Source organism: Debaryomyces fabryi (assembly GCF_001447935.2).
Source record: "Debaryomyces fabryi strain CBS 789 chromosome Unknown contig00035, whole genome shotgun sequence".
NCBI classification, from domain to species: domain Eukaryota; kingdom Fungi; phylum Ascomycota; class Pichiomycetes; order Serinales; family Debaryomycetaceae; genus Debaryomyces; species Debaryomyces fabryi.
Window position 1 is genome coordinate 56,916 of NW_015385461.1, and position 24,223 is coordinate 81,138.

The following is a 24,223-nucleotide window of genomic DNA, read 5'->3' on the forward strand; positions in this document are numbered from 1 at the left end:
GTAGTAAATCACATAAATTGCAATGCCTCCGAAGCCGAATATTAGTAATAAGAAGGCTAAGCTATATAACAGTCGAGCTATTAGAGCTGAACTTACGGATCCAAGCTTTAACGAGGGTAAATTGTCAGTTCCAGACTTTTTATCCTCAAGAAACTTCGAAATAAAATCATTTGAGTTATCACAATTAAACTCCAAATATGCATCTTCAACGAGATGTTTTCAAAGTCTTCCAAGAACCTTAAGAAGGAGAACCGCATCTCATAATGTGAAGCGTATTCCTAAAAGATTGAGGAATAGGGCATTGAGGGAAATGCAAAATTCAATTAATGGGTTACCACCTAAAAAGAAGCATTTGCGTGGAAGAGAACTATACAGATTAAAAATGTCCAGAAGATTATTAAAGTTAGCATCAAGAATCAAGTCCCTAAAATCAATTCCAACTGAAGATATTCAAAATAAACCGTTGAAATTACGTCAGAAGTTGAAAATCTTGGATGAACAAATAAAGATGCTTAGCAAAAATACAGTTCAACCAAAGTTGAATAATAAAATGGGCTCTTACGATAATTCTGGAATAAACACATTTGCTCCTAAACCTAAGGGAAACTTAAAATATGCAAAGAGACAAAAAGATTTTGTATGGGTTCCTACTCACGTATGGCACGCAAAAAGATTTCATATGATAAAGAAATGGGGATATCAGATTCCTCTTGAGCCAACACAGAAATGTTTCAAATCTACTAATAGGGCTTCAAGAAATGAAACCATAATATATGACACCTCATACTACGACTGCTTAATCATAGAAACTATCAATAGTGAAGAAGCTCAAATACTTTTGAATAAAATTACTAAGTTAAAAAGCACTATACCTAAGAATATATCAAATGGACTTAAAAGTTATGATGATTGGCTATTTATGAATGGTAAACGAATTGGTAAGGGTTTAATCTATTTTGTTGAGGATATAAATAAAATGTTAATCCGAGTTCATCCGTCGTTGTATGAAGAATTTTTTGGGTACATTAAATCATTATTAAACGTTTCAGAGACAGGAAATAAGATTTTTGATTGTCGATATTCATTAGGTAGTATAGAGCTTAATGGCCCCAAATCTATTAATTCTTTAAGTAAAATACTTCACCTAAACGCTTCTGATTTAATTACTAAAAACTGGTTTGAATTAGCCAAATTAAATGATCCAAATTCAGTTCCTAATGGGACAACATTTTGTTTTAATACTAAAGACCCAAGATTCTTCAAATCGCCCACAAATGTGCCTTATACTGAAGTTGCTAATTTTAACGATTTAATTGTTCGCTTATCACAAGAAAGAACAGTTGATATAAATTCCCTAGACATATTATTGGACAATGGTAAGAGAAATAATACATATTGTGATCAACTTTCAACAAAAGAGATAAGCCGTGAATTTCAAAAAGACAAAATTATTCAAAAAAATCACGAATTTCCTATCCTAATTACCAAGCTGAAGTCATCAAGTAACTGGATACTTATATGTCCATGGTATTGGATATTGCCAATATGGTTAAAACTCAACCAAATACATCATATAAGCACAGGTGGAATAAAACAATTACATCAGATAAACTTCGAGCATGGGAAGGCCCTGTACCCTGTCGATTTTCAATTCTTAAAAGAAGGATTTTTAGAGAATAAGTTCAAAAGCCAAATTGCAGAAGTGCAATATTCGAAAAAACCCAAATCGAAACGACCAAAATATGAATTATCTGAAGGAATTATTAATCCATTTGGATGCGATTGGAGTTTCTTACAAAAAATGATATTTGCATCAAGTCTTAGTGCTAAAAATACGTTGTCTACGAGAAACCAATTCGGAAACTTTGATGAAAATCTTATCAGGACTGTTGAGTCAGTTAATGATGTTATCGCTCTTGTTAGGCAATGTAAATCTAATGATCAAATTCCAATAGAGTTGTTTGACAAGCACAACCTTCAGCATAAAAAGTTTATGAACAAATCTCTGTTAGAAGATATTACTGAATTCCCGAAATTACCAGTTTTACAGGTAAACTTAGAGATTCAAGGGAAAGGCACTATTCAAGATAATGCGAGAATTTACAAAATACCTTCAGAAGCCAGAGGTCAATACCTTAATGGTACCTTCGATCAATGTCCACTGCCTACTGAACTCATTGGATTTGTGACCAGTGGTTCCTACAATTTAAATCTCGGTCACGCATCCGGAATTGGTTGCATAGTAGCAGATCATGATGACGAATTTGCATTAGTTAGAAATGTTGGATCATCATTGGCAAAACTAGCCAAGTGGTCTACTGTATAACGTATATACGATATAAATTGTACAGAGTTTGAAGTTTTCAACCCTGGTGTTACCCGCATTTCTCAATCGAGTATTTAAGCATCGTCGATCTGCCAGAAAACTTCGTTTTCTGTTATACTTTTTTTCTTCATACTTACCTTGAGATGTTATGAGAGATCAAGTAGTCTTATAACCAGAATTTCTTGTTGGCATTGCACAGCGCTGCAAGGATGTTTCTGCCAACTTTTCTATAATTAGAGAAGTGTGGGTCTTTTAATTTTTGATTTCAACTAATTCTATGAATAGAAATTTTTCATTCATATTCAATTTTTAGCTACTTTAAGTCAGACGATTTAAAATGGATAAAGTTGTATTATAGAAATTAATTGTAAGTTGGATTAATTGAAATTGATCAACCAAATATATTGATTTTTCTGACAAACCATTAGATTTACGTATTTGATACTATTTATCATAATATGTTGATTTTAGCATCTCTTTCAGCCCTAAGATTGTGATTCATTATCCTAATGAATTAAATATTTTACCGCGTTATGTTGAGCTAGCTATCAATGTATAGAAATTTTCTCATCGAAGGTGATAATTCGACTGAATCAGAAATCTGCATTATGAACGCAGATTCGATGAAAAAATATCGATCAATGTTTGTCAATGAAGTAAGTTTATCAATCGTTATTGAATTTTCGTAACGCCAAGCTTATAAAAAGAATACTTCTACACTCACTCTTACAATAGCCGTACATGTCTATTCTGTTACAGACACGGCGAAAGCTGCTTAGAAATCTACTGTAATTATTCTTGCTGTACAACACGTAAACCGTAAGCCTCTACGTTGCATCTCGAAAATGCAATGAATCATAACATACGGCCACATCATTCTAAAAAAAAAGAAATTGTTGCAATTACTGAAATAGCAAGGTCAGAATACTAATATCTATTCTATATACCCATATGCAGTTTCCTCAGACAAATTATCCTTGTTCGTTGTCCAGCTTTTTCTATACCACATCTCCATAATTCACACCACAATTTCCTTTTAACCATGTGCTCTTCTCTCAATGCCTCTCTTGTTTAAATTGTTATTGTTGTTCTACACTATGTCTCCTGTCTATCCTTCTATTATATTAAATGAAAGGGATCCACAGTATATGCAGCCACTAAATTATTACTATTTTTATCATATGATATTTTGATTTGTGACCCTTTAGTAAAATGTTGCCTGAACGATATGCATTGTTGAACCACAATTTAAGGGCACATCTGTACCACATGTGTGTTACATTCTTTTGTGGACCAAGCCCCAGCATCGTAATGCCGGAAAATCTTTACAAAGTTTATTTATAGTGTCGCCGCACAGTTGCCTCGGGGCCCAATTGGGGAAAGATGCTTCCGCATTAAGATACAACCAGTAGAGATACATACATCCAGCATTCTGATAGTAAAAATTTTCTTTTGCCGCTTAGTTAGACTAATACCTTTGATTGATAATAGATAAGATATTAAGATATAAAAGGAAGAGGTGGGCACTGATTTTTTGTTAATTTATTTTTTATCATTTATACTTTTAATTTCAAGTAATCAATTCATTCGCTACAATATGCAATTCTCAAAAGTTTTAGTCCCAGCTGCTTTAGCTGCTTACGTTTCTGCTTCTAACGTCACTGTTACCACTGACATCGTTGTCACTGACTACACCACCTACTGTCCAGAACCAACCTCTGTTGTTGTCAACAACAAGACCATCACCGTCACCGAAGCTACCACTTTAACCATCACTGGTCCATGTACCATCCCAACCACCTACACTACCGACGCTGAAACCAGCAGTGCTGAAACCAGTTCCCCATCTGTCACTTCTGTTGAAAACGGTGCTGGTAAGGCTGTTGTCGGTGCCGCTGCTGGTGTTGCCGCTATCGCTGCTGCTCTTTTCTAAGTTGATTAGTTATGTTATTGAAGATTTCAGACGAGCTCACGCTGGTCGATGATTTTTGAAAAGGCCTGGCTAGATATTAGGATTTAAAGTTTCTATCGGTATTTTTTCCATTTTCGAGCTCCTTCAGAGTACCATTTTTAATATACTTGTACCGATGTTGTCGGATCTAGTGATTTTATCTTGTAGTTTTAAATTCAATGACTATGACATTGTATCTAAGCGGTATTCATGGTAGCAAGTGGCTCATTTTAGTCTTACAATAGAAAAGGACGATTAATTAATAGTATGCTATTGTAGTAACTATATAGTAGATTATTAGAATATACAGGAAACAGATTATAAACACCAACATAATAGTATTATCCCGCAATTCGACTTGACCACCTTACCCTATAGCAATGATGATCATGATGATGATGATATTAGTGATAACTTATATTAATACATTAGTAGAAGTTTTTGCTAGTAATTATGATTATTTGACTCAGTCGTGACTGCCTATTCCCTCAAAATCTAAAACTCATGTTCAAAATGTTTTCTTCCACAATTAGGTTTTTTGATAGAATAATATGTATGCATTCTTCGTCGTTTCTTCGTCGCCGCCGTTCAATACTTCGTCTTTTTCAACTTCGGAAATTTGGGTGTCATCAATTCTTATCCATTGATTGTCAATCTTCTTATCATTGGATTCTTCCTCGTTATCAAAAACGGATGATTTTCTTAATACGTCACTTGTATAATGACCACCCTCTGCACTAATGCCATGATGGTAAACAACACCAAATAACCTGTAGTGATTACTGTTGTTGCCAGAATGTTTATATAATGGAGATAAAACTTCGTTAGGAATTGTCAAATGATGAGAATACTCTATTTTCTTACGTAATTTTTCGATACTTCCCAACGATCTTGAGCCATTTGACAACGTATTCGATGATTGGTCATTAGACGAAGCATTCTCCTTTTCACCTTCTTGTTGATATGAGAATCTCTTTAAATGAATTATTAAAATATTAGGTAATTGATCAATAAAAGTTTGCTTCTTAGCGATAACTTCTTTGTTCGACGAGGATTTGTAAGGTATTTTTTCTGGTTCATTCAATTGTTTAAATGCATCTTCAACGGTAGTGATAGATGGTTCTGAAATATCCAATTGGATACATTGGAAAGGATCCAAAGTGATAGATTGACTTTCCTTATTCTTAGGTATTTGTAATACAGATCTAAATTGCCCTCCAAAAAAAGCTGTTATTGGAGATGGTTCTATTTCAACAGTTCTCTTAGCGCTAACTTTCTTATTATTAGAACCTACCTCTGACCAACCATTACTTTCATGATCAGAAACTTCCTCTTGGTTAGTGGTATCTTGATTTTCTGATTTGGATTTTTTAATGATTTTCATAGTATTCTTAATATTCATCTTGAATTCATTTAATTTAAGTTGATCAATATCGTCATTTTGTTGTTGAAACTGTTGAATTAATAAATCAATTTGAGGAGTATTCAACCCCTTAATTGCTCCAACGAACTCTTCGTGTAACCCATCTAAAAAGTATCCCAAAAATTCTTCAGCATCTTCTTGTTGGCCCCATTTCAAATGTGAAAACTTTTCATGTGTAATCAAACTCATGTAAAAATTATCTGGAGAAATTGGCTTCATGCTCGATGGTTGACTAAACTCTTTCCAAAACTTAATCACTATATCTAATAACGGAGTTGTTGATTTTTGACTTAATGAACCAATGGATTTACTCTCTATCAACTTAAGAGTTTTATTAAATGGTTCACAGTATAATAAAACTTGTAAAATCGCATTCATATAACATATATTTCCGGTGTTAGTCAATCCTCTAGGTTTCACCTGGAAAATTGGGCAATTATTGTAAGAATTCATTACTGAGTAATTAGTATCAAACATAATCTTCAACAATAAAATACCTAGTGGCTGAGAAGAGTCCGAAGCTAATATATTATTTGCTTGTGAGATATTCGTTGGAGAGATGACATCAGTCGTAGAGCCAGAAGCGGGTATTTGATTGTGTCCTGTCGAAGACTTAGGTTGTGACTTTGATTTCTTAGTTGGTACGGTTGCTGTTGTTTGTAAAAATGAAGCCCAATTACCGGACTTGTTGTCTTTATGTTTTTCGGTTGAATCCGCTCCTCCAAGATTAACTTCATTACTTTTATCATTATATTTGTTACTATTATCATCATTATCATTAGGTCTATGAGTATTATAATTATTATTCTCAATAGTTTTGTGAGTAGTATTAGTGTTGTAATCTATAATTGTGATGTTACTGTTTCTATTAATAACTAAGCTTTGCTCTTCATTACTTTCTGACCTGATAAATTCATTCAATCTTTCATTTTTCTGTTTAAATAACTCATTTCTTCCAGAAGCGATTGATTGCTGTAAATTCGTAAAATTCTGTGGCCTTTCATTGAAATATAATGGATACGACATTGGTTTGTTATGGTTCGATGGTATTTCCTCTGAATCCTCTCTTGTAGTTGGAGCTACAGTATCATGCTTCTTTCCTTCTTTGCTGGTTTCATTGTTAGCGTCTGCAGATACTGAGATATCCGTTTTGGTTTGATCGGATTGTGATTTCTCTTCAACGGACTTTTCGGGTTTATTTTCTTGTTTCCGCTGTTCTTGTGGGTGTGGGTGTGCAGCCAGGGGAGTTTGTTGGTGATGTTGATACTGGTTTGAAACATTTGACGAAACTGAAGACGAGGACCTTGATCTTCCGGAATTAGATATGTATGGCTTGGATTTATTATTATGGTTCATTTTAGGCCTGGTGTTCATCATTACGTTCATATTCATATTCCCTCCCCCATTCATATTTGGCATTCCTGGATATGGTTGACCAGGGTACTGTGGAATTTGCATTGGGTACGCTCCGTACCCTTGAGTATATGGATTGAAGTCAGAATATGGTGCATTCGGATGCATCATATACGGTGTCATATATGGGTAATACTGATTAGGCACCATCTGCGGTGTCCCATACATGTACTGAGGGTATATGTGCTGTTGTTGTTGCATTTGTTGGTTCATGACTCCCGGAGAAGGAACACTCGGTGAAAAGCTAGCAGCGTCGCTGCGGAAACGATTGGGACCACTATTCGATGTGTTCGAAGATGTAGACATATGTTCTTATGTTATTCGATGTAATATGACGACGTAATTAACAAAACATGAAATAAATGAATAGATATTCTTGGAATCGTTTTCTTCAACTATTATTATCGGTTGAATTTTCCTAATTACCAATTATGAAATAAGAATATCTTTCTTTTCCTTTAAATAAAATGCAATTTAACTCTTGATGAATGACTGATGAATATAAATAATTCAATATTTATATTTTATATACAATGTATGTGATTTATGAATCTGTTTACTTAATGAAATCAATTACCAATATTAATCGCCCTAGTGGCCATTTATGTGACAACAGAAAAAAAATTGAAAAATTGGTTTTGTGTCACTTTATCAACATTTTTTTCCAACGAAATTTTTTTGGTTGGTTGAAGGATTTATTATGTAAGCATTGACCATAGATTATCCAGGGATAATACGGTGAAATAACGATGGGTATATGGTGAGTTAGTGGCTGCAATGGATAAGGCTAGGAGATGACAGCATATGGGTAATGATGATAGGTGTTTGGTTTGGTTTTGGGGCAGGAGTGAGTTAAAATAACGGGTGATTTGGTTGTCATGAAATTTTGCAATTAGATTGTCTGCATCAATCATACGGAGTGGAGAGAGTGTAGGAAATGTATCGTCAGCGATAGTGGTGCATCCAGGCTCCCTGCAGTTTTCCAATTGGTCGGGCTGTTCCGGAGACGATACATATGATGCTTGAAATTCTTCACAAGAACAGTACCATGACTTCAAGTCCACGACATTCAGTTCGCGTTTGGTTGCAACAGCTTCATTTAGTTCTTTTTGAAGACGTATTCTCTCGTCGGAATTGTCCGAGGACCTCGAAAACGGGGTCAGAGTGTTGCTCTGGAAGACTTTCAGCGTGCTGGTAGACTTAGGTATCGTTGTAAGTTCTCCAGAGTCGTTAATAGTGAGTCCCGCGTTGCTTAGCATTCTTTCTAGATCCAAATAGGCCAATCTTTGGCTTATTTCGGCCAATCTCTTTTTAGACACTCTTGTTTTAGAGCGTTCTCTTACCTGTTTAACCTGGGTCACTTTGACGCTAATTGGATGGAAAACACCTGTACCTGTAGATCCAAAGTTCCCTTGAAGATAGTTAGCGCCTAGTTCGTTCACTAGTTCTTTATCTGTTCCTTCTTCACAATAAACAACAACATTTATATTGTTAGGATCAGCAAGGATACTTAACGCATCTAAAAAAGCTCTTCCAAATGTAAATGTCAATAGGAGACTCTTATCCTCGTCTATCACCAAAACATCATTCTGTTTCTTATTCTTCGCAACTTCTTTTTCTGAAATTTCTTGTATTTGGGAATATATAGCTTGCAATTGAATCGTCTGACTTTCATCTAAGACTTCTGATTCCCCTATTTGATTCTGAAGGAATTTTAATAAAATTGCAAGATGCGATTCCCAATGAAATAGATCTTGTATTAACAGCGGTAGAATACTTAATATTGCCGAATTATCTTGTAGAAGCGAGTCATGTTCATTAATACTATTATCATTACTTTCATTCATTGTAGAAAAGCATTTTATACATCTAAGAAATATGGTTTATCAATTATGATCTATCGACTAGTTCAAATCGAAACGCGACTTGAAATAAATAAATGGTTCTAATAAAACATACAAATATTAATACTGTTTTAATAGAGAAACAATCTAATTATAGAAAGAATGTCTGACGATCAAGCATGGATGAGTTCTTTACCTTCAGATCTACAAAATCAAGTTAATTCGCTTATCAAAGCACATCCTCTGAGTTTACCAGTCATACATAAATTATGTGAATATTTCAACACCCAGCTCAGTGAACATGAAGACAAGAGAAGAAAATTAAGTCCCGAAACAGAGATAAAAACTGAAACTCATGCACCTGAAACATTTCCCAGTCCTAAAGTTGAAGTTTCGGGTCAGATTCATGAACAAGAAATAATCTTTGAGTTACCGCAAATTTCATTCCAGTCACCAATTAGAAAGAAGTTGAACTTAATATTCCATTTATGGGTTGAACCAGGCCAATCTCCTAAGCCCGTAATGCTGCTTGCATTGCCTACTACATATGTTCCTGAGATCTCAATTCATGATTTAGCGAACCTGATAAAATTATGCATATTGTTGCCAATATTAGGGAATTCAACTAACAATACTAAGCGTAACATAGGCTTGTTGTGTTTTTGGTTGCATGAACATGCTGCTTCAGACCCTAATAAAAATGACCCCATTATTTGTCAGGTTAACTTTGATCAGGTCAAAAAGCAATTAATAAAAGCTGGTAAAATTCCAGCCGAAGCTGAGACTCAGCTCAAGGAAATGAGCGAGACTAATGAAAGCCAAGACGGAATCAAGGCCATAAATGAAGCCATTATCAATTTCTTACAAAAGCAATTTCAATTGTGTGGTATTCATTTAATTAACTATTTACCGTCCTCTAACGCAACAAGAAATAAATTGACTATCAACACAGATGCTGGAATTGCATTATCACTGAAGGCTAACCTGGTTAATGATTTAGTTATGGTTGAGGCATACAAAGGGGCACGAGATGGTGCTGTTTTGATGTTGACTGCAAATGAATATAACCAACCGTATATCATATTTGGATTTAAGAAACCAATATTGATCTTTGATATATCGAAAGTGCAACATGTCTCATATAGTAACATCACGAGGCTTACATTTAGTATGATTGTTACGGTGGTTAATGAGAAGAAGGATTCGAAAGTCGAGACATTAGAATTTGGAATGATTGACCAGAAATATTTTCAAATAATGGACGAGTTTATTAAAAGCCAGGGTATCAATGACAATTCATTTGATGAAGACTTAAGAGAAAAGGGTACAGCAAACGCAAATACAGGTGAAACCCAACAAACAACCGAACAGGCAGAGCCTGCGGATAGCGATGATGAAGAGGAAGACGGTACTTTCCAAGTTGGACAAGAGGAAGAAGGCGAGAGCAGTGTCGACGAAGAATACGACAGTAATGCTGGAAGTGATGGTGATAGCGATGTTGGTGAAGAGGAGGATGATATCAAGGAAAACGGCGAAAATGCTGATACGGCATCTGCCGAAGCTAACGACATTCTAACTCAGAATAAGGAAGAAGACGCTGAACAGCCATAATCTACGCGTATGCAAAAGTAAATATATATATATATAATACTATAAATCGTAAAAACTTGAAACCAATGAGATCATCTTTCGGAAATGTGTCACTGATAACTATATGAATCCACATATGCAAATTTAGAACGAGCTTTCTAAAACAACCCTCCTAGGGCATCCCCTAAATTTTATCGCCGAATTAAGTCACAAGCAAGACTACAGTCCTCACATTCTGTCTATTTCTCAGCTGTCGAAAATTTGTCCATCAACTTGAAGAATCTGCCTCTCTTTTCGCTGATAAATCTGTGGTCTGGCTCTTCCTTGAATTCATGGAATGCATCCTTGAGTGCTCTTTGTTCACGTAAAATAGTCAATCTTCTGTCTAACAACTCTCTGTTGTTTTCAACGATATTACTGAAAATTAAGTATCCTCCAACAAATGCACCGACTGAGTAAAGATAACCCGGCACTCTGTTGAAAGATCTTGGGTATTCCTTACCAACAATCAGAACTTGCATTCTTCTGGTAATTAAACCAAGGAACCCGCTTACTAAAATACCCGCTGGTGAAGCAACTACCATCTTGTATAATAATATATTGTTAAGTTATGCTAGATAATACTTCTTGTATTACTGTTTTCATTTAATTGACGGTTTATTGGTTCAATGCGATTTTTTGTTCTTCAATTTTGTGACACTTTTTTGAAAAATTGTATTAGGTAAGGCACACAAATTATGGAATTAGATAACTTGGTCAGGGTGGTGGCTACAAGGCCGTTGTTCAAGCTGTGACAGTGTCTGTCGATGCTTTGGTAGTACCAGAAGACTCGGAATAATCTTCAACTACTTAAGGGACAGTTAATGTGTGGTGGTGGGTCTTTTATTGTATCACGTGATATAATACTAGTCCAGTATCAACTCTATACCTGCCACAATGGAGCCAATAATTGTAGTGAATTTGTAGAGACAAACGATTGTTAGAGCATACAGTAGGAAAGGATGACGAAAGGTACACAGCCGCTTATTAACTTCTTCAAGGGACATCCAACCAATAGTTTGCTTCCTGCTAAGGAAATTGCTAATTCTTATAAGAAGGTATTATTAGAGTACGACTATACGAAGTATGATAATGACCCATTGAACAGACATGCATTGACGTATGGCGCGGATGCTGGTAATTTGGACACAAGGAAGGTTATCAGTAAGTGGAATGATAAGTATTTTGGAAGAAATGACACGGATCCAGATTGCATTAATCTTACAGGTGGGGCATCCTATGGGTTTGCCAACATTTTAGCATCAGTGACCGACACCAAGAATATCACGCAGAGAGGGTTTATTGTTTCGCCTACGTACTACTTGATTACTCCTTCGTTTATTGATGCTGGTTTTGGAGACAAATTGACAGCGGTGGTTGAAACTCCTGGCGAAGAATACGAAATAGACTTGAAATATTTGGAGGAGCAGTTAGAGTTCTATGATAAGGGATTACCGCTGGTTGGCGACAAGGAAATAAACATTATTGCTGATCCCTCAGGAAGACCTGATCGTAAGTTGTATCGCTACGTTATCTACATTGTTCCTACATATTCAAACCCCGGAGGGTTGGTATATTCAACGAAGACAAGAAAAAAGTTGTTAGAATTGGCAAGAAAGCACGACATGCTAATTGTCAGTGACGATGTTTATGAGTTATTGAACTATACTGATTCTGACAAACCTATTCCAAGGTTCAGTTACTTAGACCGCGATTCGCTTCCTGAAGGAAACAAGTTTGGTAATACTATCTCCAACGCAACTGTTTCCAAGCTTTTAGCCCCGGGACTCAGGTTTGGATGGCAAGAAACCCCCACGCCCAAATTAGTGCAGCAATTAGCAATAACAGGTGCTAATCTTTCTGGAGGAACTCCAGGTCAACTTGCATCTATTGTTGTTCAAGACTTAATTACAAGCGGTCAAGCCGACATTATTATAGCCGGCCTTATTAAGGTGTACAAATCAAGAGCTCAAACGATGCTCAAAAGCATCAAAAAATATCTCCCTGCTTGCACCAATGTATACGGTGGTGAAGGAGGATATTTCTTGTGGGTGACAATTAATGCCGATATCGACCACACTAAAATAGTCGACATCTTAAAAGAAGAATATAACATCATTCTTGCATCTGGAAGTAACTTCGAAGTGTGTGGTGATGAGAAAGGCTGGGGAAAGAATAGTGTTAGATTATCTGTCTCCTTCCTCAACGAACTCGAAATCGAAGATGGTATCAGAAGATGGGGAGAAGTGCTCCGCAGAGAGCATATAGAGATATTCAGAAACTAATTATATGTATAAATGCTGCAACTTGTTAGTAATTGAACTATTTAGTTTTCGTAACAATTTTTTAATTAAATCAACTGTATTATTCTCAGCGTAGATCTTGGTGTAACTTTGTTCTATTCTCATTAAAATTTTCGATATAGGCGAAGTTTTATCATCATAATAATACAGTATAGTTAACTAATAAATTTTTATCCATTACATACTTATTAATTGAGTTAAAATGCATAACATAAATAAGAAAAGAAAATAAACTATCCTTCAGTTGTAATGAAAATTTTATGGGTGAATTATTGTCCTAAAGTATTTAAGTAGTTACCCGGTTTTATGTCTTCCATAAACGTTTTTGCGGCAATTCATTCTTAACCCTAATCAAATAGACATCTTTCTAGCACCTATTCACAGTTATTAGTGTAGCAAAAACGTAATACTAAAACTTAAACTCCCTAGATGGAAGTAACTTTAACTTTATATTTTTCATTAATTAGGTTATAAAGACTTTAGATACAGAAATATTCAAATTGCGACGAATAGAATATTGTAGGATATATTGTTTAGAAACTCTTCCAACTGATCGCCTATGTATTGCTACCCATGACAATATGACCAGTGAAAGGGAACATGTAAAGGTATAAGTATTATATTTGTTGAAATTCTTATCTATCCTAAGTATTACAAGTATACATAAAAACTTGTAGGTTACCCGGGTTTACAAGTAGTTCAATGTTTTTGCGGCAATTCGAATTCACCTTTCCATAAATAAGAAGATAGACTTATTATCTATAGTGCCAAACACGGTTGTTCAAGTAACGACTTCATACTATTGGCCTTAGCATACTTATAATTATAATTGGTTATGCATTTTTATTTTCCTGACTGGGTAATTAAATACAAAGAACACCAAATTTCGGCATTATCGCTTTATTCATACATTATAGATTGGAGTATCTACACTTTGATATTAGTTATATTTATGGTATATGGGACTTTGCTAGCTCCAAGATACCATGAATTCCTGTTACTGGACTCAGCATTAATGTACTCATATAAAAGCGAAAAAGAAACAGTAATACCGCTCTACATGTTGATAATAATAGCAGTTATCTTACCAATTATTCAATTCATTTTTTGTTCTATATATAATCGACATACTTTATCAAGTGTTAGAAAGGCATGGGATATATTTTCTGGCTTGACCGCATTGTCTGGTAGTATGGCTACACAACTAATGATCACTTGCATTCTCAAGAATATATGCGGATTACCCAGGCCGGACTTGATTTCTCGATGCCAACCAATGCAAACTGAAATGTCCACATACGGTCAATTAGCCACAGTTGAGGTTTGCCAAACGTTTCTGAATGATAGAGTTGGAACTTCCCTTCACATACTACAAGAAGGTTTCCGTTCATTTCCCAGTGGACATCTGTCTACTGTTTTTTGTGGCATGGTTATAACGAGTTTGAATTTTGCTGGAAAGTTGCAAATTTTCGATAAACGAGGAATATCCTTTAAAGTATTATTAGCTATATGTCCAATTATGGTTGCTTGCTTTGTTTCATGCACAAGAATCAGTGACAATCGACACTTCCTAAGGGATGTCATCGGTGGGTCTATCATAGGAACACATGTTGCGATATGGTTTTACTTGCAATACTTCCCAAGTGTCTTTAATTTAGAGAATTGTGGACGGGCATATCCTCCTAGGAGAATCGGGGTTGCAAACTTCTTTAATAATGTAGGGGGGTTTTGGAAGATACGAGATATCTTACCTGGTGCCTATTCCGAAAGGGTATTAAATAACCCGGGTGTGATACCACAATTATCTGGTGAATTACAATCTGCTGAGTCAATATCCGCAGTGGACATAGTCAATTTATCAACCAACATATCCTTTTTTAATAAACTAACTAGCCTCCTACCAGATAAATATATTAATCTAAATAATACGGATCCTATATTACCCGTATGGACTTCTAAATGTGGTGATAATGATCATCAAATTAGTCCAAAGAGCATTTAACTATATGACTATAGATAAATGCTAATGCATGCATTCATTGTAAATATGACAATAAATAATTTGATATAAGTTCTTATAAAATATTTCTCGCTTTCTTTCTGGCCTCCTGTAATCTATCGTTAGTCCTATCTACGTCTTGGTTGACCTGGTCTAATAACTCATTCTGCTCTTCAACCTCAGTATTAATAGTTTGTCCAATTTCTTTCTGTCGTTGAATTAGCCGTCTTAATTGAGCTACATCTTGATCCTGTTGCTGGTGTATTTGTTTTTGCTTTTGTAAAAGCTCTTGGTTGTTGAAAGGGAGCGTTTCATTGGTCTCTTTTGCGTTATCAGTAGTATTAGCCCCACCTAAGACCCGTCTACTATTAGAAAATAAAGTTTGCTTGTTTGAATTCTTACCATTCAAAGCGTCTAAATCGCCAAATAACGCACCCAAGTCACTCTTAAGCGATTCTAATAAATCCTGTCTCTTGCTGTATTCCCGTTTATCAATTTTATGGTTGTTAAGTAAATTAGTTAAAGAGTCCGAAAGCTGGGCCAAATTAGGCTTAATGATTTTATTAATCTTATCTCTAATATCCACCTTCATACCAATGTTTCCGGAGGTGTTATAAGAGTCTCGAAGTTCATTTATATGGTACCTGAATAACCTTGAATATTCGAGCCACTTATGCGAATCAAGACCTTGAGCATCCAGTATTATTAGTTCAGTAATACTAGCATCTTTGTTTTTGCTTTCAAAAATACTAGATGTCACATTAAAGCTAGCTGGCAATTGCAAAAATTCGTGCACAAGTGGATGGTTTTGTAAATCTCTATCTCTAAGTACTTGATTCAAAAAATGCGCTAACTCGATTTGTCTCTCCGAAGCAACAGCATTCTTGTTTGTCATAGACCATATACTAGCCTTCAGTGGTAGCTTATAGGGAAAATCTTTGTTATTTATTCCTATATCATAACATAATTGATCAACTAGATGAGTAAACTCCGAATATCGCCTCAGAACACTAGTGGACCTTAATGGCATTTTAATTTTCAAATTATAGAATACAACATTATCCTTCGAAATTGAAGTTGTTGGGATACTTATGACCTCATTCGAACTCATCTATTATGATGTATCAATATTCTTAATGAAGTATATTATTGAACTTTCATTATGGCTCTAACTTATTTGTTCCCGAGGGAATAATAATCACGCGAAAACATACAAAACATTACCGTAACTGATAACAGGCAATCATAATTATATTATCCATCTTTATTTGAATAGCTGTATTCTGTTAGCAGTTTTTGTTGTTAAAACTAGTAAACTATTAAAATTGCTTATAATATACCAGATTCTTATTATTGATAAAGAAGCTGATTAATTCCTTTCGGCACTTCACAATTGATTGCTAATTTTAAAGTAGCAAGCCTCGTGGAATAAGTAGAATTGCTCAGTTGGTTTGAAACATGAGTTCGGAGTATCAATCTATACCTCAAGAGGAGGGATCAAGTACTAATGCAATTAGTGATGAAATGAACCGTTTCCCAAAGAAAGATAAACATGCAAGCACGGATTCTATTGTTTCTACAGATGCTGAGAGACAACCATTGGTCGATAGAGAGTCAGGTAATCATCGATATTTGAGTCCAGATGATCCCATAGTATCCCCAATAAACTTGTACAAGATAAGGATTCTTAGAATTACTTTGCTTACAATATTTGCCATCAACTGTGTCCTTTTCTTTGGATTTTTGTTATCTGATTTCATTGCTATACCAGGATTGAACAATCGGGGAAAATCATTTTTAGAATTAGATTTGGTGATTCTAAATATCTTAACAAATCTTGTTACGTTGTGGTGCTTTGTGGTACCGGCATACTATGAACGTATTTTAGGTTACATTAGTGCATCGTTGATATTAGTCGATTTCATTATTATGTTTTCCGTACCTTACATGAGAGATCAATTTGGGATAATTGGCACATTCATTTTATTATGGACTTTAGGAAATATCGTTCTTAATTGTTTTGCCGATTTCTGGGTTGAGAAAGGTAAGTTATATCAGGAACTTAAGTACACAGGGAGAGAAGAAACGAGAAGATCAATTTCTGAGCTTTTTGTTATTGCTATTAAGGTCCTAGTGAAATTGTTTTTGTTGTGGATAATATGGTGTATCAGTTTGAGTCTTTGGCTCCAAGCATTTGATTCACACGAAAAGCCGTGGGGGAAGATGATTTCGGTTGATAATGATCAATTCAAAGTCCATTTAGCTTGTTATGGTGATGTTCATGCACCACCAAACGATATTAATGCAACATCAAATAAGACGAAGCAGCCTGTAGTATTGATTGAGGGAGGCCAGTTAGACTCTAGTGAGGTTGTCCAAGAATGGGTCGAGGAGCTCTACCACCTCGGAAAAATCGATAGATATTGTATTTGGGATAGACCCGGATATGGCTTCTCAGATAGTGCACCATCGCCCTCGTCTATTGGGATTATCAGTGAATACTTGATTGAAGCATTGAGAAAAGAAAAAATTGAAGGCCCTTTCAGTCTTGTCGGGTTTGATATTGGTGGCCTATATGCCAGAATGTTTGCATCAAGAAACTCGGGCAACATTCATTCCTTGTTATTAGTGGATAGTTGGCATGAAGATCTCTTGAAAATCCGTCCTTTCAGCGGACCAAACATGAAAAACGAAAAAAAGCGTGTCTTCAAAAACATCTTGGAACTCATGGATACCAAAACCGGTCTCAAATTATGGTTAAAGGGCTTGGTTTCACCTTTGGGCATTGTCACGAACATCAACTGGTTTTTCCATCCAAAGAGACATTCTTCAAACAACCGTATATTTGGCTCCGACATGTACTACCTGTCTAAATACATAAGAGCCCGCTTACAAGAGCAAGTCACGGCCTCTATATTGTCCTACAATGAAATGGCTGGCACTGATTTACACGACGTCCCTGTTAGTGTCATCTCGTCCGACTTTATGATCAAAAATTCCTTAAACTGGGGTAAATGGCAAAGAAGTTTGACCAAATTAAGTGATCAGACTATTGAATGGGTAGTTGCAGAAAATAGTAACCATTTAATCTGGAAAAGCCCCAAGGGAAAAGCTCAATTGCAGCAATTATTACTTCGTTTAGTCAGTGAAAAATCGAATTATTAGATAGTATATTTATGTTTATGTCTTACATTTGTAATGTTTATATTCCTTTCACGTGAGTTTTGTACCCAATAAATTTTTTATTGCGCTGGCTTCGAATGTTTACTGGTTTTATCTCCAGAAATAACTTCTTAAAACACTCTAAAAGCCCGACTTTTTGAAAAGTTTTTAGGAATCTAGGGTTTGAGAAGTATATATATTCTATTAAGTATAAAGTGGTCTAAGTTTTAGAGAAATATTGGCTTTCTTTTCGTTCCATTAGTTCTTTTACGTGATTTCGTATACACCACACATTGGAGTTTCATAAGACAATAATTATTGATCTAACTTAAAATAACAACTAGGATATCCATATCACATTTTCAATAGATAATATAGAAGCTAATAATATGATTGGTGAAAGTACATCAGGAGACGTGAATCCTGCTTTGACAAGAAATATTTCTACAAATAAGAGTACGCCGGTAAGCTCGCCCTCATTGAGCTTTCGATCATCACCACCAGAGAACAATATTGAGGGATCACAGACGCAAGGGCCTAATTTAACGAGTACCGTTTCTTACGGGGAGGCAGCACCAGGTGCATATCCACCTGGAGTGAGTGTGGAGCGAAATAGCAGGACTAGTACCCCTAATGAAAACGCGAATGGTATGTCGAGCGAGTCGACAGATGGACCAGGTTCAAATTTTACGCTGGCGAATGGGCCGGGACAATCTGAGAATACGGTGCCTACAAATGGATCGCTGTCAAATATAGTGTCGAAGACTCCTTCTAACACTGCCAATAACCCCCCGGGTCCTACAAGAAGATCATCGTTTGGATTAGGGTTCTTAAGCTCTCTTACTAATTCTATTAGATCACAGCATAATACGTCATCTGCGTCTGAGACACCACACAACTTCATGTCAAATAGTCCTACTATTGCCAACTTGAATAATTATTCGATGTCGTTATCGGAGCCTAATGAACCTATAATTAGCGAAGATGCTATACCTCATTCAAATGAAACCAACGTATCGGAATCAAGTAACAGTGATTTTGACCACAATGCTGAATTGAACAATTTGTCTAATTTGAATGATGAAGCTATAGACGGTGATCGGACGCGGGTCGCAGTGAACAATCCGTCTGAAGACCAGTTAGCAGAAGGGTCGAACAAGGTTGCTGATAACGGAATTGATAAAGATGGTTGTTTTTCTGTAAGATTAACACCATTAATAGACTATTCGTCTTCTGCATCGGGATTGTATTTTTCACCTATTATACGGAAGGTGAAACCTAGCAATAATATTTCAATAGGCAGATATACAGAAAAGAATAAGAGTGCAGCGCATGCACCACAAGGATCGTCCGCGCCGATAGTTTTCAAGTCGAAGGTTGTCTCGAGAACTCATGCATTATTCCAATGTAACGAAGACGGGCAATGGTTCTTGAAGGATTGCAAATCGTCCTCGGGAACATTCCTTAATCATATAAGGTTATCACCAGCATCACAAGCTCTGACATTAATGCCATTAATAGATGGTGACATAGTACAATTAGGAATGGATTATAGGGGTGGTACAGAGGAAGTTTATAGATGTGTTAAGATGAGGTGTGAATTCAATAAAAGTTGGCAACGTAAGGTTAACCAATTCAATTTAGAAATTCACCAGAAGTTGAAGAATTTGGCCATAGGCTCGAACGACAACGATATAGCCATGAATCCAATAAATAAGGCCCTTGCAAATGAAAATTTTTCAGAGTGTGCAATATGCTTACTTGAATTAGAACCATGTCAGGCGTTGTTCATAAGTCCTTGTTCCCACTCGTGGCATTATAAATGTATTAGGCCAATCATTATCAAGAGTTATCCTCAATTCTACTGCCCAAATTGTCGGTCAATGTGTGACTTGGAAACAGATATAGAAGACGAGGGTGAATAGGGAGGTTTCTGATCAACAATACCTTTATATAGTTAAATAATATTGGTTATTTGCGTAGCACAATTTCAATGTACTTCTCTGTATTGAACCCTCTGAGCCAACACTTAACCAGTTGTGATTCCTATGTTTCATACTCGTATTATTAGATTGACGATCAAATTTTTCTGTTTTCAGGCGTATACTCATATTCAAAGCCTAAATCATTTGGTACGAATTATCACCAGTAATCCTACTAAAATTCCCCAATTTAGAATAATTCGCAAAAAGTTGCAAATTGGATCACAACTTTACATTTTGTGAAATTTTCAAAAAATAATTCTTTACCCATACCTACACAATGTAAATTATTCACCTACAGTAGTAATTATGAAACTACAATGATTTTTAATGAAACTGCAATGATTTTTTTTTGTATTAATTTGTCTCAGTCGCTCCAACCTACACTAGCCAAGGTAAAAAATTCTATTATGGGCCCATGAACCATTCTCTAGTTACTCGTTTATGAGTTTTATCATTGAATAATTGTATATTCAAGTGTATTCAGTAATAGATCATGCGTGTCCTCAATAATGCAAAGGGTAAGAAAATATTATAGAATCTTTATGGCCTCATGCTTCTCATAATTTCCCCCACGCATAATAATTCCGGAACAACTCAACAAATCATGGATTTAACTTTCTCCGCGAAGTCCAATAATTTCCCATGAGATAAACTCAAGCTAACTGCAGATCTGGTATCCCGTAATCCTCATATTCCCTTCTCAAAAGCCGTAATAGAGCCTCAGATGTTTAAGTGTCCAATTGGATTCGCCTCACGAAAAATTTGGAGAATTGGCAGGAATCACAAGGCGAAGAACCGGGCGAGAAACTAAGCGATTATATACAGAGTCATAGCGAAATGGAACCGCGAGCCTGCGAAAGTGGTGCAATTATCGTTCGCCTAGAGAAGTGGTAAATAATGTTCGAGAGAACAATAAGATTTCTGCGATATTGTCGTAATAAGTCATAAAATAATAAAAAAGTTATTCCTATGGCAGTGGGGTACATAAAGAATATCGCGTTAAACCAATTATGGGGTACAATTTTGTTCCTGAAGGAGATGAGACGGCAGTATCTGATTGCTCCCCTCGTAAAGATACATGCGATTCGGCCATATTGCGAAGGGACATACAGAATATTTAGAACTTCTTTTGGGAGGGGTGCAAATATATAAATAGGATGTTGCCTGCTTGTATGTAAACTGAAGATTGTTATAATCACTACCAACCGAAGTACAATACAAAACAAGCAAAATGAGCTTACAACATGTTGAGGATATTAACAAGCCTGGAGTGGTGATCGAGGTGAATCCACTTAGCAAGAAGATGTCAGACGATTCAATGGGCCATGAAGTCCAAGACTTTATGGATAAGTTCTTAGATATGTCTGAGAATGCCAAAGAAAATGACAGAAAAGAGAAACATATGTCCTTGAAAGAGGGCTTGAAGACTTTCCCTAAGGCTGCAATGTGGTCAATTATCTTAAGTACTGCATTAATTATGGAAGGGTATGATACCAATCTTTTGAATTCATTATACGCCTTTCCTGATTTCGCTAGAAAGTTTGGTGAGTATAGCGAATCTGCTGGGCTGTACCAAGTTCCAGCAAAATGGCAAACCTCTTTGAGTATGTGTGTCAATGTTGGTGAAATTATTGGATTGTTCTTTGCAGGTATTATTGCTGATAGAATTGGATACAGAAAGACACTTATTGGTGCTTTGATTCTTACAACTGCGTTTATATTTATTGTTTTCTTTGCTACCAATGTCGAAATGTTGTTAGCTGGTGAGTTATTATTGGGTCTTCCATGGGGTGCGTTCCAAACTTTAACAGTTTCGTATGCTTCCGAAGTTTGTCCTACTACTTTGCGGGTTTATTTGACAACTTATGTTAACGTTTGCTGGGTTTTTGGTCAACTAATTTCTTCTGGTATCCTTCGTGGTCTCGTTTCCAGTGATATGGAAAATGTCTATCGTATTCCATTTGCTGTCCAATGGGTATGGCCAATTCCAATTGCTATAGGTATTTATTTAGCACCCGAATCTCCATGGTGGTTAGCAAGAAAGAATAGAATACAAGAAGCCAAGGATTCAATCAAAAGGTTACTTACAGTTAACGAACATTTACCAGATAAGGAGGTTTTGGCTGAAGCAATGGTGCAAAAGATACAGATGACTTTAAAAGAAGAAGCACTTCAGAACAGCGGGGAATCATTCTTAGATTGTTTTAAGGGCCAAGATCTTCGCAGGACCAGAATTGCTGCAATTGTTTGGGTCAGTCAAAACTTAACTGGTTCTTCGTTAATGGGATATTCAACTTATTTTTACCAACAAGCAGGCCTTGGGCAAAATATGTCTTTCACGTTTTCGATCATACAATATTGTTTTGGAATAATTGGTACTCTTGGCTCTTGGTTACTTTCCCAAAAAGCTGGTAGGTTTACAATTTATTTCTACGGGCTTTGCACCTTGTTTTGCATTTTATTCGTAGTTGGATGTCTTGGTATCAATCCAACAGAGTCATCATCATGGGGTGTTGGAAGTCTATTATTGGTGTACACCTTTGTTTACGATCTCACTATCGGTCCTCTTTGTTATTGTATCGTAGCTGAAATTCCATCAACAAAACTTCGTACCAAAACTATTATTATTGCCAGAAATGCGTACAATATTGCCGGGATTGTCACCGCAATTATTACTCCATACATGTTAAATCCAACCGCTTGGAATTGGAAAGCTAAGACTGGTTTCTTCTGGTCTGGTTTCTCATTTTTTGCAGCTATTTGGTGCTGGTTTGATTTACCTGAAACCAAGAACAAGACTTTTGCTGAATTGGATCAATTATTTGAAAATAAAGTTAAAGCCAGACACTTCAAGAATACAGAGGTTGAAGTCTTTAATGCAGACGAACTTATTGAAAAATTAGGAGAAAATGGAATCAAAGATCTTGTTGCTAATGGTACTACTAAAGATGAATTCTCAGAAAAAGTTTAAACCTCAGAATTCACATACAAAATATTTTAATTCTTCGGAGTTTGGCTAGTATTCCAGCTCCCTTTATTATCTAATACTATATACGAAGTTGTATAAAATGCAGAATTCTGTCTTAGTTTTAATGTAAATAATACAAAGATTTTACTCCATTATAAAATGTATCAAAAATCTATTTATGTATATGTAGATTATCAAAATATAAGTAGAAGCATTATCTAACTTGACAAACTATAAACGACAACGATGTATTGCATTAATGCGTAGTTATTAACTAATGTCTTCTAGATTTCAATTATCCAAGAACTAATTGCAGCGTTGACTGAAAGTAGTCAATATTTTGTCAGATTATTCTTTCAATTTCAAATTATCTCTGCATCCTCAAGCTCTTTTACATGTTTCGTTCATTGCATATAGCAATAGTAAATATGGGAATAGTAAAATATTTTTGAATGATACTATATATATATATATAATGTTCTGCTTAGGTCTTATCTTGATAATGATACAAAACCGTATTTTTATTATGCAAAAATATTGATTTGTGGATGTTAATTTTATACAAACCACTAAAAGCATTAGGCTATATAATAGGGTATATACACTGAAATGCTAGACTAATAAGTACTAACCACTACGAAAAGAAATTTTATAATATTTCATAATTATATTATCGAAAATATGGATAACTTATTGAATCAAAAATACCATGATACTGTATTACTCGCCCCTGGAAATTCTGTCGATATAGAGACTCCCACCATCAATATTGACACAAACCAAGAAAATAACGGTATTAATAGCTCAAATGTTGAAGAGGCAAGGATTTACCTCTCACAGTTGAGACTTAATAATGCGCCTGAGGATGAACAACGTCAAGGAGAAATATATCTATCAAAATTGCAGCAGCAGGCTGCGGAAAACGAAACTGGGACCAATCTACATCACCAAAGATTAAGGGAATCTACAATTGAAATAAGACAAAATGTTGACCTTCTTAATCTGTATCTTTTGCTTGACGAACATGGACAACCACATGAAGCACACAATGTAAATTTTGATCTTGGAAACCCTGCACTTAATCAAATGTATGCATTAATAAGAAACGACTTTAATAGGATGGACCAAAAGTTTACTGTGAAAATTGATGAAATGGACCAAAAGTTTACAAGGAAATTTAATGAAATGGACCAAAAGTTTACAAGGAAATTTAATGAAAT

The 24,223-nt window shown here is 35.5% G+C and overlaps 13 protein-coding genes across 13 annotated transcripts; 9 read left to right on the top strand and 4 right to left on the bottom strand.

Moving 5' to 3' along the window:
- Positions 1 to 22: 22 nt before the first annotated feature.
- AC631_02164 (ribonuclease P/MRP protein subunit) lies at positions 23 to 2,326 on the top strand (the record flags this gene model as incomplete). Its single annotated transcript, XM_015610994.1, has 1 exon — positions 23 to 2,326. The coding sequence occupies one exon, from the start codon at positions 23 to 25 to the stop codon at positions 2,324 to 2,326; it is 2,304 nt and encodes a 767-aa protein (XP_015468192.1).
- Positions 2,327 to 3,923: 1,597 nt separating this feature from the next.
- PGA48 (Pga48p) lies at positions 3,924 to 4,259 on the top strand (the record flags this gene model as incomplete). The annotated part of the gene is made up of 1 exon (XM_015610995.1): positions 3,924 to 4,259. One exon carries the CDS (start codon positions 3,924 to 3,926, stop codon positions 4,257 to 4,259), a length of 336 nt encoding a protein of 111 aa, XP_015468193.1.
- A 547-nt stretch (positions 4,260 to 4,806) lies between these two features.
- Positions 4,807 to 7,419, bottom strand: AC631_02166 (mRNA-binding ubiquitin-specific protease; the record flags this gene model as incomplete). Its single annotated transcript, XM_015610996.1, has 1 exon — positions 4,807 to 7,419. One exon carries the CDS (start codon positions 7,417 to 7,419, stop codon positions 4,807 to 4,809), a length of 2,613 nt encoding a protein of 870 aa, XP_015468194.1.
- A 392-nt stretch (positions 7,420 to 7,811) lies between these two features.
- On the bottom strand, positions 7,812 to 8,960 carry AC631_02167 (uncharacterized protein; the record flags this gene model as incomplete). The annotated part of the gene is made up of 1 exon (XM_015610997.1): positions 7,812 to 8,960. The coding sequence occupies one exon, from the start codon at positions 8,958 to 8,960 to the stop codon at positions 7,812 to 7,814; it is 1,149 nt and encodes a 382-aa protein (XP_015468195.1).
- A 159-nt stretch (positions 8,961 to 9,119) lies between these two features.
- Positions 9,120 to 10,568, top strand: AC631_02168 (uncharacterized protein; the record flags this gene model as incomplete). The annotated part of the gene is made up of 1 exon (XM_015610998.1): positions 9,120 to 10,568. One exon carries the CDS (start codon positions 9,120 to 9,122, stop codon positions 10,566 to 10,568), a length of 1,449 nt encoding a protein of 482 aa, XP_015468196.1.
- Positions 10,569 to 10,786: 218 nt separating this feature from the next.
- On the bottom strand, positions 10,787 to 11,131 carry AC631_02169 (uncharacterized protein; the record flags this gene model as incomplete). Its single annotated transcript, XM_015610999.1, has 1 exon — positions 10,787 to 11,131. The coding sequence occupies one exon, from the start codon at positions 11,129 to 11,131 to the stop codon at positions 10,787 to 10,789; it is 345 nt and encodes a 114-aa protein (XP_015468197.1).
- Positions 11,132 to 11,548: 417 nt separating this feature from the next.
- On the top strand, positions 11,549 to 12,871 carry AC631_02170 (2-aminoadipate transaminase; the record flags this gene model as incomplete). Its single annotated transcript, XM_015611000.1, has 1 exon — positions 11,549 to 12,871. One exon carries the CDS (start codon positions 11,549 to 11,551, stop codon positions 12,869 to 12,871), a length of 1,323 nt encoding a protein of 440 aa, XP_015468198.1.
- A 1,306-nt stretch (positions 12,872 to 14,177) lies between these two features.
- AC631_02171 (uncharacterized protein) lies at positions 14,178 to 14,891 on the top strand (the record flags this gene model as incomplete). Its single annotated transcript, XM_015611001.1, has 1 exon — positions 14,178 to 14,891. The coding sequence occupies one exon, from the start codon at positions 14,178 to 14,180 to the stop codon at positions 14,889 to 14,891; it is 714 nt and encodes a 237-aa protein (XP_015468199.1).
- Positions 14,892 to 14,964: 73 nt separating this feature from the next.
- AC631_02172 (uncharacterized protein) lies at positions 14,965 to 15,999 on the bottom strand (the record flags this gene model as incomplete). The annotated part of the gene is made up of 1 exon (XM_015611002.1): positions 14,965 to 15,999. One exon carries the CDS (start codon positions 15,997 to 15,999, stop codon positions 14,965 to 14,967), a length of 1,035 nt encoding a protein of 344 aa, XP_015468200.1.
- A 347-nt stretch (positions 16,000 to 16,346) lies between these two features.
- On the top strand, positions 16,347 to 18,053 carry AC631_02173 (uncharacterized protein; the record flags this gene model as incomplete). Its single annotated transcript, XM_015611003.1, has 1 exon — positions 16,347 to 18,053. The coding sequence occupies one exon, from the start codon at positions 16,347 to 16,349 to the stop codon at positions 18,051 to 18,053; it is 1,707 nt and encodes a 568-aa protein (XP_015468201.1).
- Positions 18,054 to 18,439: 386 nt separating this feature from the next.
- AC631_02174 (ubiquitin-conjugating protein) lies at positions 18,440 to 19,975 on the top strand (the record flags this gene model as incomplete). Its single annotated transcript, XM_015611004.1, has 1 exon — positions 18,440 to 19,975. One exon carries the CDS (start codon positions 18,440 to 18,442, stop codon positions 19,973 to 19,975), a length of 1,536 nt encoding a protein of 511 aa, XP_015468202.1.
- Positions 19,976 to 21,266: 1,291 nt separating this feature from the next.
- AC631_02175 (uncharacterized protein) lies at positions 21,267 to 23,006 on the top strand (the record flags this gene model as incomplete). Its single annotated transcript, XM_015611005.1, has 1 exon — positions 21,267 to 23,006. One exon carries the CDS (start codon positions 21,267 to 21,269, stop codon positions 23,004 to 23,006), a length of 1,740 nt encoding a protein of 579 aa, XP_015468203.1.
- A 678-nt stretch (positions 23,007 to 23,684) lies between these two features.
- AC631_02176 (uncharacterized protein) lies at positions 23,685 to 24,091 on the top strand (the record flags this gene model as incomplete). Its single annotated transcript, XM_015611006.1, has 1 exon — positions 23,685 to 24,091. A coding segment is annotated over one exon (407 nt), but the record flags the coding sequence as incomplete, so codon positions are not given.
- Positions 24,092 to 24,223: the final 132 nt, after the last annotated feature.